This window comes from Panthera uncia (assembly GCF_023721935.1).
Source record: "Panthera uncia isolate 11264 chromosome B3 unlocalized genomic scaffold, Puncia_PCG_1.0 HiC_scaffold_1, whole genome shotgun sequence".
NCBI lineage: Eukaryota > Metazoa > Chordata > Mammalia > Carnivora > Felidae > Panthera > Panthera uncia.
In genome coordinates this window covers 82,260,809-82,273,170 of record NW_026057582.1, presented here as the reverse complement: position 1 = coordinate 82,273,170, position 12,362 = coordinate 82,260,809, and the positions used below count along the sequence as shown (strand labels likewise).

The window sequence follows — 12,362 nt, the reverse complement described above, 5'->3', positions numbered from 1 at the left end:
GAAATTGTAGGTTCATTTGCTCTCAGATACAGCCCCACAATCAGTATGTTATGAAATCTCCTCAGGTGATTCCAATGCAGTAGAGTTAAGAACTGTAAAACTAGTCCACATTTGGGGCACCTGGGTGGCTCAGTCGGTTAAGCGTCCAGCTGGCTCACGTCATGATCTCGAGGTTCGTGAGTTCAAGCCCTGAGTCCGGCTCTGTGCTGACAGCTCACAGTCTGGAGCTTGGTTCAGATTCTGTATCTCCCTCTCTCTCTGCCCCTCCCCCACTGGCACTCTGTCTCTCTCTCTCTCTCTCAAAAAAAAAAAAAAAAAGCATACAAAAAATTTAAAGGAACAACAGAAAAACTAGTCCACATTTCTCAAATGAGGAAATTATGGCCCACAAAAGTTTAACAGATTAGCCTAAGATAACCCAGCTATTTAGTATCAGAATACAAATGATGTCATCTCTCCTCTTTATTTAAAAAAACAACAAATGAACAAAACTAAACAGAGTCAAGGGAACAGAGGATAGGAATGTGGAGCTGGGGATTATTATTTTATATAGGGTGGTCAGGAAAGAACTGCCTGAGGAAGCAGGCTCTATTCCTGAGGGAATAGAGGAAGTGAGCCATGTGGATAGCTGGGCAACTGTATTCCTGGCAGAGGAAGCAGAGGGCTGGAGTGTGTTTGAGTGTGTGTGTGCGCGCATGCACGTGGTGGGGGTTAGGGGAGTGGTGGGAGGTTATTCCATCTTGGAGGAACAACAACAAAAAATAGTGTTCCAAATTCCCAACATATTGATCTTTGGGATGCAGAAACAAGAAATCAAAATTTCCAGCAATTCTCAAAGCCTTAAGTTATTCTTAAAATATTTTCAACCTTCTTCATATTCTTGTTATCATGCTATCTGAATCATTTTTATAAAAGTGTTTATAAGAACTGTAGCCTATAGCAAATATTCAAATACTGGAGAACACAGAGAACATGATTGGGTACCATTTGAATAACGTAACATACAAATCTTCAAGTGAGGTTAACAGCACTTTGCAGAATCATAGGGTGGGAATTGCCAATTGAAGGACTCACTTTTGAGTCAAAACTTGCTATTTCTTGGAACACAATTCATAGAATTTGTATAAAATATACCATGAATATCAACTTATTAATATTTATTTTATTTGCAAGAATGACTCAGCAGCAGACAGGGCCGGGAACACACATGTGGAAAATGGCACCAGTTCCACGCAAGACTGACAAATCAGATTGTGACATGCTCCAATCCAGGTTCCGAGAATGTTGACCTTAACTTCTGACACAGTGCTCGCATTTCCTGCTTTTGGTTTCACCTTGACATCAGAGGATTTCTTCAGCAACATTTCTATGTTGATTGATAAACTTTAATTTTCATAGGAGAATTAGAATATACTTCTTCTAATTTCTCAACTTCTTTTTTTTTAATTTGGAAAAACATACACATTTTCTGAAAAAAGCTGGGAAGAAATTCCTGCGCAGAAACACTAACAAGGACAGTGACGCTAGAGCTAAGCTTACCAGGGAGAGGATGGTAGGACTGGAAGTCTGAGAGAAAACATAGAGCCTGGTCATTTAGGACCTGTGGGCATTGTAAAGAGTGCGTGAAGCAGAGGAGCCACGGAGTGTCCTGAGCGGAGGAGTGACATGGTCTGCCTTTGGATTTGAAAGCATCTTTCAGGCTGCTGTTTGAAAGTAGTAGAGGCAAGGAAAGTTAGGAAGAAGGTTGTTGCAAAAATCTAGGTGAGAGGTGATGGCAGTATGGACCAGTATGGAAGCACGGAAGGTGGTGAGCAGTAGTTAGACTCTGGATATATTTTATTTTTTTTATTTTTTATTTTTTAATTTTTTTTAACATTTATTTATTTTTGAGACAGAGAGAGACAGAGCATGAACGGGGGAGGGTCAGAGAGAGGGAGACACAGAATCTGAAGCAGGCTCCAGGCTCTGAGCTGTCAGCACAGAGCCCGATGCGGGGCTTGAACTCACGGACCGGGAGATCATGACCTGAGCCGAAGTCGGCCGCTTAACCGACTGAGCCACCCAGGCGCCCCATCTCTGCATATATTTTAGATGTAAAGCTGGTAGGGTTTATAACAAACCGATTGTAGCATCAATCAATGGATGGAGGAATAGGAACTGAGGATGACTTCGAGGTGTTTTGGTCTGAGCCTGGCAGGAAGGAGTTACCATTTACTGAGATAGATAAGAGAGTGGAGTGGTAGTGGGTGTGATCGTGGAGAGGTTTGTTTTTTGACATGTTACGTTTGAGATGCTTCTTACATCTAAGTGGAGATGTCATATAGTCAGTTAGATAAACGTGCGGAGTTCAGGGGAGAAGTCCGTGTTGGAGATAGAAACGCAGGATTCAGTACTATATAGACGGTATTTACCGCCAGGTTTTAAACCCAGCACCGCCCTAGATTGTAGCTGTGGTTCCCTGACCAACTCACTTTACCTTTGTCTATTTGCTTCACTGAAAAACACTCAAAGAATACACATGCTATCTACCTAAAGTAACAAGACTAAAGGGGCTGTGTATGGGGAAATGCCTTGTAAACTGTAAAGTGCTGTCCATACTAGAAAGCAGAAATTTGATGGTGCTGGGATGAAGAAAATCAGTTTGGGAACCCATGGAAATAGTCTTTATGTGCCGAAGATGAGCGAATCCCCCCCAAAAGAAAGTGCAAATAAAAATCATTACTAGTTTGGACTGTAGCCCAACTTTGCAAAACTAGTATTTTTTATTTAAATGAAATCCAAAATTTAGCAAGAACTTCACGTAATCTTTTTGGGTTGCACAACAATCTTGTGAGGAATTACTGTCATTCCCATTTTACAGAGGAGGAAACTGAGCTCAGGGAGGATGCCAGACCTACAGAGCATCATCATACTAATGGTAGACAGACACATAAGCATCCAGACATCCTCCTTCCGAGTTCAAAGTGAATACGAACGATCCACTCCCCAGCCACACTGTCCTCGGATAGGCGGAGGAAACAGCAAGACTGCCCCAGCTCTCGGGACTCCCCTCAGCTTTCCTCGCCGCCCTTGGCCCCCCCCCACCCCCCTACATCTCATTTCCGCATGGTACAGCCCTTTTCTCTTATCGCGATACCGGAAGCTTCGTGCTTCTGGTTGCCAGGGGAACAGCGTCCCTGGAGGCAGGAGGGCTTTAGACGCACAGCTCCTTCCCCTTCCAGAAAAGCTGCGGTGACGGGAAAGAACCCTCCCCTTTGGGGGACAGGGGGTGACGCTGTCAGCCGGCGCGCTTCTGCGCCCGTCAATGCTTTGCTGTCTGGTGACTGGCTCCCAGAGTTTCCGCCGCGAAGGTAAGGCACCGCACCTGTTAGGACACCACCTTTAACGCCGCGCGACTGGCGGAAGAGTGAGCGAGGCGGTGTCGTGTCAGGGACAGCCCCTGGGCTGTCAGGGAGAGGGGCAGGGCCAATGAGAGGGCGGGGCGGAGTCGTGTCCGGCTGCTGGGCCCGGAGACTGGCTGTTAGCGCGAGGGGGCAGGGCCAGCAGGGGGGCGGGCTCAGCCGGGCTGGGCGGGGCCTACGGGGGCCACCCTACTGCGACCCAAGCATTTGCCTCCACGAAGACTGTGTCTCCAGGATTTCCTGGAGCCTGCTGCAAACTTTTCCTGACCTTAGGACCTCGTATCATTGACTCCCCCTGTCCTGTGCCTTCTGTTCCTTAAGAGCTAAAAGTTATGGGGCACCTGGATGGCTCAGTCTGTTTAACGTCCAACTTTGACTCATGTCTTGATCTCAGGATCGGAAGTTCGAGCACCACATTGGGCTCTGTGCTGACAGCTCAGAGCCTGGAGCCTGCTTCAGATTCTATGTCTCTGTCTCTCTGCCCCTCCCCCTGCTCATGCTCTGTCTAAGAAATAAATAAACATTAAAAAAAATTAAACGTTATAATTAAAACCAATCGCCAGTCATTTAAAATAGACCTCAAATAGCAAAGGATATATATAGGCATGCTACAGGGGAAGAAAAGGTGACCAGTAAACACTTGACTGAAGCCTTGTCTGGTAATTAAAGAAATGTAAATCAAACTCACAGATACCTTTGACACTTAGATTGACCCCAGGCCAGAATGGGGAAAGAGGAACTTTCATCATACCCTGTTGGTAGTAGTGTAATTTGATACAGCCTTTTTGGTGGACAGTGTGGCAACCTACCAAAATTTGAAACACAAGAATTCTTTGACTCAGCATAGTTTATCTTCTGGGTATGTAAATGTAACTAAAGAAAGATTCGTACAAAGGGGTTAACTTAAAATTGTGTGTGTGTCATTTGTGTGTGTGTGTGTGTGTGTGTGTGTGTGTGTGTGTTGGGGAGGAGTAGGTAGGTAAAAAGGATAGGTTTGCATATGCCTAAAAAAAAAAGTGAGACCCCCCCCTCCCCCGATCTATTCCAAGTGGTTCTTGGGGTGAGGAACATTTTGACTTCATTTTTTTTTTTTAATGTTTCTTTATTTGAGAGAGAGAGAGAGAAAGTGCACGCATTCACGAACAGGGGAGGGGCAGGGAGAGAGGGAGAGAGAGAGAGAATCCCAAGCAGGCTCCCCGCTGTCAGTGTGGAGTTCGATGTGGGGCTCGATCTCACACACTGTTGAGATCATGACCTGAACTCAAATCAGGAGTGGGTGGTTTAACTGACTGAGCCACGCAGGTGCCCAGGAAATTTTTGACTTTAAAAAGTTTTGTATTCTGGGGCGCTTGGGTGGCTCAGTCGGTGGTGTGCAAGACTTGTCTTCGGCTCAACTCATGATCCCGTGGTTTGTGGGTTCAGCCCTGCATCTGGCTCTGAGCTAACAGCGCAGAGCCTGCTTGGGATTCAGTTTCCCTCTCTTTCTGCCCCTCCCCTACTTGCTCTTTATCTCTTTCAAAAGAAATTGAAAAAAAAAAACACTTAAAAATAAGTTTTATATTCTTCTATATTATTTGACTTTTTCCTTCGCATGGGCAAGTCTTTCTTACATCATAAATGTATAAAGTAAAAAAAAAAACCTAACGAAATAATTTTTAGACATTAAAATCATGAAAATAAATATAATTCCACTTAAAAAAAAGCCTGGCTATTTATTATTTCTAAACAGAGGAGGATTCATTTTCTTTCAATTCTTCCTTTCATCCAAAAGTAGCAAATTATGGCAGCCATGTGTCCCCATTTTGGTTTTAAATGATCCTTGGTGGTTGCATTTCTCACAAGCCTGTATGAAAAGGTTTAAATTAATCTTGTTTGAAATGAATGTTATAAAAAGTTGGTATGTGGTAGTAATGATTTGTTATAATTTAGAATCTGGTCATATATCAGCCCTTTAAAGGAATATCATGAAGTGAATCATATATATATATTTTTTAATTTTTTTAACGTTTATTTATTTTTGAGACAGAGAGAGAGACAGAGCATGAATGGGGGAGGCGCAGAGAGAGAGGGAGACACAGAATCTGAAGCAGGCTCCAGGCTCTGAGCTGTCAGCACAGAGCCCGATGTGGGGCTCGAACTCACAAACCATGAGATCATGACCTGAGCTGAAGTCAGACGCTTAACTGACCGAGCCACGCAGGCGCCCCGAAGTGAATCATATTTTATTTTTGAAATATCTTTAATGCAATAAGAAAATGCTCATCTTATCATGTTAAGTGAGAAACATATGAGTCCAATTTTGGTGGAAACATATAGAGGAAAAATGGAAAAGAAATATGCTAATGATGTTAACTCAGAGTGGTGAATTTTGGGTGATTTTTATTTATTTTTGAATACACTTTAATATGTTCTAGAAATTTTTCTACAATAAATAATTATGAATTCAAGATCTACTTAGTAGAGAATCTGAAAATACAGATAAGCCAAAGGTAAAATAAAAGACCAAGAATATCCATGAATCCGCCAATCCATAAGAACCCACCTCTGTTCAGTCCTTGACTTGTGATCATCTATCAGATCCTTTTCTGTATATTCCTTTAATTAGAGAATCGGACATTTCTCTCCTCTCTTTCCTTCCTTCCTCCCTCTTTCTTCCTTCCTCTTTCTTTCTTTCTTTCTTTCTGAATTCCTTGTTTATGTCCTGAACTAGTTTTCTATTGGAATATTTCTTTTTCTTACTGATTGGTAAGAGTTCTTTAAGTATGTAAATTCATTAACCTTTTGTGTATTATCTGTGTTGCATATAATTTCCCCAGTTTCTCTGGTGCCTTTTAATTTACTTTAGAGTTCTTTTTAGTTAGTTTGTTTTCCATTCAAGAGCATTAAATGTTATGTAATCAAAACTATTAGTCTCTTCCTTTTTGATTTACACTCTTATGTTTAATAAGTCATTAACTTATTATTACAGGAATTATCTTTATGTTTCCTTCTACTCCCTTGGGGATTTCTTATTTCACATTTATTTTTTATTTAAAAAATCAATTTTTACTTTTATTAAAGTGGTATAGTAAAAAATGGCAAACTCTGCTATAACATTTACAAAGGAAGAAAAGAGAAGCAATTCCTAGTCTTACTCTCCAGAAGCAACCATTATGAACTTGTAAATATTATGTTTATTTGACGATTGCTTGGTTTTGTCAGTTTTTGGACGTTCTCTTTGATTTCCTATCATGACAGATTGGATATTTTATACTCCCTCTCTTTTTGCATATTCCTCCCTACATACACTCAATATAGGTAAGGCACAGTATTTGGTTAAATCAACATTTAGTGCTTCTGTAATAAGTATTTATCGTTTGATTACTTTCTCTGACAACGCTTTATTTTTCTTGTGGAGTTTCTCTGGGGCTACTGTGCTTTCTTCTTTAACACTCAAGCACATCTTTAAGATCCTAATTCAACGCCCCTCCTCCACTACGTTTTTCTACATGGGCGAAGTCCTAAGATTGTTCAGTTATATACCCACCCATCCTGGGAACTGTATTTTGTTTAATTTATTATTTTCCGGAGCAAACATAATAGAACAAACCTCTTACTAAAGCAAACTGCAAGGTTTCTGGAGCCTTGTCGCTGATCCATGTCATTGACGGTTCCCTGTGCTTCTATTCCCCTTCCTGACAGGTATTATCCTGGCTCTGCAAATGCTTCCATCTCATTGCTCCCTCTGTAAGCTACAATAAGTCTCCCTTGACAGGCTGCTTATGGCATTTACAAGACATTTGGCCTTTTGGTGACTTATGCTTTTTGATTGTGACGTGATGGGCCAGGGTGATCCGTCATCCCACAATAATAATGTCAGCGCCTTCCTGAGTGAGCCCAAATCCTTTTGCAGAGTTTGAATAATGTGGAGATCAATGCCTTTTTCATTTGCTAAGATGGGAAGAGTTGACCTGCTGATCCCTTAAGCGTCAGCTTTAGCACACTGAATGGCTGGAGGCCAAATCATATTATCCCTCTGTGTGCTTTGGAGGAACATCAGGTTGTTTCTGTTTGTGCTTCCTCCTGTGTCCAAAACTTCCCTGGACTCTTCCTCTGCTGTTCAAAGAAAGAAAGAGAGATGAATCATTTTGTAGGGCACAAAAAGGACATTGTTACACTTGCTTGGGCCAGAGGCCCAATTGCCTTTCCTCTTGCTGTTATGTGAGAAATGGTTTAATTCATAATTAGAAGGCTAGTGAAATTATGAAATTTACGGAAGGATTGTTGGAAGATCTGTTTACGTGTAAAGTATGACAAGCCAGAACCTGGAATTCTATTTCTTCCATTTTCTCAGCATGCATGATACCCCACCATTACTGAGCAAATCTGAAACGGTCCTGATCAAATGCACAGTTTGGAAGGATCAGTGTGCCTGCAATGCCCTTGTTCTCCTACTAGTTTAAGCCATCCTGCCTAATAATTCCTGCTTCAGAAAACAGCACTGGGAATAGGGAGCCACAGTGATGACAAGCCTGTGGATGGTGTCACACGAAAAATAGAAATTGGCAATGTGTGTGGCCAGGTAATAAGTGTCTGTCCTCTGTCAGAGAAAGTAGGTTTTTTCCTCTTGTTACCGAGGGTGAGGTAGAATCATGGGTTTTAAAAGTGGAGGATTGATAGGAAAAGAGCAGTGACCTGGAGATAGGTACTCCATAAAAATGTGGCACCAAAGGGGAGAGGAGAAATCAGAGCTGAGAGGAAAACCTAGGCTGAAAGGTGAGCTAGAACAGGAAGCTAGTAAAATAACGTAGGCAAAACCAGAAAAAAGTTGAGGTTTTATCAAATCATTACGATGAAGCGTGAATCTAGGTTGAGAGGCATGGTGCTCCCTGAGTATCTTCTCAGGCCAAGGACAAAGTAAATGTTTCTTTCTGAGACACAGGAAGCCATTGAGATAGCAGTCTGTATTCTTTTGTCCAACATCCTGGCTAGAATGTTTTTCACCAATAGTAACATAAAACCTGTGGCCACAGACATCTTTTGATGAAATTAGGGTAGTGTGACTTTGGTAGCAACGTAATCCTTATTAACAAAGGTTCTGAGTTAATTGCACATTAGCACTCATGAAACATTTATACATATAAGATATAACTTGCTTTAATTTTTTGTTTGTTTCAGGATATCAATGGATATTATAAAGGGAAACTTAGATGGAATTTCAAAACCAGCCTCAAGTTCAAGAACGCGTCCTGGGAGCAGAGGTTCAAATGCTTCTTTGGAAGTGCTCTCACCAGAACCAGCATCCTTCATGGTAGTTTGCTATTTAGAAATAATGTTAAGTCCTTCTCCTGAACTCTAGCAATTGATAAACCAAGGCTGTAGTTAACATCCCATCTGAAGGATCTTCTTTAAATTATTATTATTATTATTTAGTGTTTATTTTTGAGAGAGAGAGAGAGAGAGACAGACAGACAGAGCATGATCTGGGGAGGGGGTGGAGAGAGAGGGAGACACAGAATCTGAAGCAGGGTCCAGGCTCAAAGCTTTCAGCACAGAGCCTGACTCGGGTCTTGAACCCACGAACTGTGAGATCATGACTTGAGCTGAAGTTGGTCATTTAACCAACTGAGCCACCCAGGCGCCCCTAAAGGATCCTCTTTAGAGGGTGTGTCTGGGAACACTCACAGATTTCTTCTTGGATTTTACTTTAGACCATTTAATGTGAAAATTCTGTGTCTTTCTTTACCTCCTGCTCCCCCTCCTTCTTTTATTTTTCTTGGGAGTGTGGCTTATTTGTTCACAGTTATGCTTTGTTAATGCTCATCTGTAAGCTTTTTTTCTTTTTTTTCATAAGAAATCTTTGTATTCCAGGAGTGCCTGGGTGGCTCAGTCGGTTAAGCGTCCGACTTCGGCTCAGGTCATGATCTCACAGTTTGTGAGTTTGAGCCCTGCGTTGGGCTCTGTGCTGACAGCTCAGAACCCGGAGCCTGCTTTGGATTCTGTGTCTCCCTCGCTCTCAGCCCCTCCCCCACTTGTGCTCTGTCTCTCTCTGTCTCTCAAAAATAAATAAATGTAAAAAAAAAATTAAAAAGAAGAAATCTTTGTATTCCAATATCTACTGTGCCAACATTGACTCTTAATATGAAGATGTTTCAGTAATTTTATTTTTTACTTTTAATTTTTTTTACACAACAAAAACATATTTTTTCATGGTTCTAGAAGTCCAAGATCCAGGTGCCAAGAGGTTAGGTTTCTCCTGGGGCCTCTCTCCTTGACTTGCAGATGGTCAGCTTCTCTCTTATCCTCACAGGGCCTTTTTCTCCATGCTCCCATACTCCTGGTGTTTTTTCTTCTACTTATAAGGACACCAGTCTTATTGGATTCGGGTCCTATCCTTTTTTTTTTTTCTCTTTTCAAATTTTTATTTAAATTCTAGTTAATTAGGGGTGCCTGGGTGGCTCAGTCTGACAGCTCAGAGCCTGGAGCTTGCTTCGGATTCTATGTCTCCTTCTCTCTCTGCCCCTCCCCCACTCATGCTCTGTCTCTGTCTCTCTCAAAAATAAATAAACATTAAAAAAATTTAAAAAATTCTAGTTAACGTACTGTGCAATATTGGTTTCAGGAGTAGAATTCAATGATTCATCACTTACGTATAACATCCAAGCATTCATCATAAGTGCCCTCCTTAATACCCATCACCCATCTAGCCCAACCCCCACCTACCTCCCTCCATGAACCCTCAGTTTGTTCTCTATCTTTAAGAGTCTCTTCTGGTTTGTTTCCCTCTCTTCCCCCACCTCCATATCTTCATCTGTTTTGTTTCTTAAATTCCACATATGAGTGAAATTATATGGTATTTGTCTTTGAGTGACTTATTTCACTTAGCAAAATACACTCTGGCTCCACTCATGTCGTTGCAAATGGCAAGATTTGCCATTCTTGTTGATGGCTGTGTAATATTCCATTGTATATATAGACCACATCTTCTTTATCCCTTCATCAGTTGATGGACATTCGGGTTCTCTCCATAGTTTGACTATTGTTGATAGTGCTGCTAATAACATTGGGGTGCATGTACCACTTTGAATCTGTATTTTTGTATCCTTTGGGTAAATATTTAGTAGTACAATTGCTGGATCATAGGGTAATTCTATCTTTAACTTTTTAAGGAACCTTCCCACTGTTCATCAGAGTGGCTGAACTAGTTTGCATTCCCACCAACAGTGCAAGAGGGTTCCTCTTTCTCCACCTCCTCGCCAACACCTGTTATTTCATGTGTCGTTAAGTTTAGCTATTCTGACAGGTGTGAGGTGGTATCTCATTGTGGTTTTGATTTGTGTTTCTCTGATGATGAGTGATGTTGAGCATCTTTTCATGTATCTATTAGCCATCTGGATGTCTTCTTTGGAAAAGTATCTATTCATGTCTTCTGCCCATTTCTTAACTAGATTATTGGTTTTTAGGTATTGAGTTTGATAAGTTCTCTATAGATTTTGGATACTAACCAAAAAGTTTCAGTGATTTAAAAAGTATAGTTCGGGTTAAAGACCATGTAATGTATATTTAGTCGGTACCTTACCTGGCCATGATTTCCTTTCCTTTTCTTTTCTTTTTTTTTTTTTTTTAATTTTTTTTAAACGTTTTTTATTTATTTTTGGGACAGAGAGAGACAGAGCATGAACGGGGGAGGGGCAGAGAGAGAGGGAGACACAGAATCGGAAACAGGCTCCAGGCTCTGAGCCATCAGCCCAGAGCCTGACGCGGGGCTCGAACTCACGGACCGCGAGATCGTGACCTGGCTGAAGTCGGACGCTTAACCGACTGCGCCACCCAGGCGCCCCTCCTTTCCTTTTCTTTAGTGGTCTATTTTTCTTTTCTTAAAATATCTAAACTTGATGTTTTTTTTTTAAGAATCAGTTTTTTCATCTGCAATGTGGTACTAGTTTTAAGCTTGTGGTAAAACAAAAATTTGAAACCTTATGGTAAAAAAAATCTTTGCAGGCTCATGAATCCCCACTCATTTATTCTTTTGATTTATGGACCAGACTCTACCTTACGAAACTCTTAAAGCTTTTGTTATGATTTAGTGCAGGAACTAGAGACCACTCTAGGCATTTCCAGCAGACAGGGATTAAATAATAGAAATTCAGTTTCTCAAAATCAGTGGAAGGCCAGCATCAGTGGAGGGCCAGCGGGAAAGGGAATCATGGGAGGAAACTTCTCTTGGATTGTTAGTTCCTAGGTCACACCTCCATGGCTGAAATCCAGAGATCAGAAAGCTTCTGCCTCTGACGCTGCCACAAGTCCCTCAGAACCACAAAACTGGTGACTGGACATACAGAGATGACAGCCTTTGAGATTTCTTGCCACCTTCCTATCAGGAGCTTGGGAAGATGGCTTCTCCCTCACGTCTGCAGTCTAAATCTTGTGCAGATATGTCAAACTGGATGATTCTAATGTGCATCCAGAACCACAGGTGGCTTGTTAAAATACCATTTCTAGCTGAGCTCTCTGTTTTGTTTCATCTAATCCTGCATCATTATTGTGGGTTAACGCTTGTTAGTTGTGTAATATTTCTTGATATCTGGTAGGATGGGTCTCTCCATCTTATTCTTTTCTAGAACTGTCTTAGCTATTCTTGGCCTTTTTGTTCTTTTTGTATTTTAGATTGGTTTTTCAGGCCTTGCAAAAATTACTCTTGGACTTTTGACTGAAATTACTTTGAATTTATAGATGAATTTGGAGACAGTTTGTGACTTTGCAATATTAAATCTTAACTATTAACATTGTATCTCATTGACTTTTGTTTCTAATTTAAAATTTTTATACACTGTAAAATTTATTCTTTTTCAGTGTATAGTTCTGAGTTTGGCAAATGTGTAGAGTGATACCATCACAATCAAGATATAGGGCAGTTCCATCACCCCTCAAAAATTCCTTCATGCTACCTACCTCTTTGCCTCTACTCAATCTCCCTTACTC

At 41.2% G+C, this 12,362-nt stretch overlaps 1 protein-coding gene across 2 annotated transcripts in view; it reads left to right on the top strand.

Annotated features, from left to right (window-relative positions):
* The first annotated feature begins 3,140 nt into the window (after positions 1 to 3,140).
* The window catches only part of FSIP1 (fibrous sheath interacting protein 1), a 196,943-nt gene continuing 187,721 nt past the window's right edge, over positions 3,141 to 12,362 (top strand). For both annotated transcript variants that reach the window (XM_049613332.1, XM_049613331.1), the window contains exons 1-2: positions 3,141 to 3,350; positions 8,559 to 8,691. In XM_049613332.1, coding sequence (XP_049469289.1) covers positions 8,566 to 8,691 — 126 coding nt within the window. In that variant the 5' untranslated portion in view covers positions 3,141 to 3,350; positions 8,559 to 8,565. The remainder of the gene's footprint in view (positions 3,351 to 8,558; positions 8,692 to 12,362) is intronic.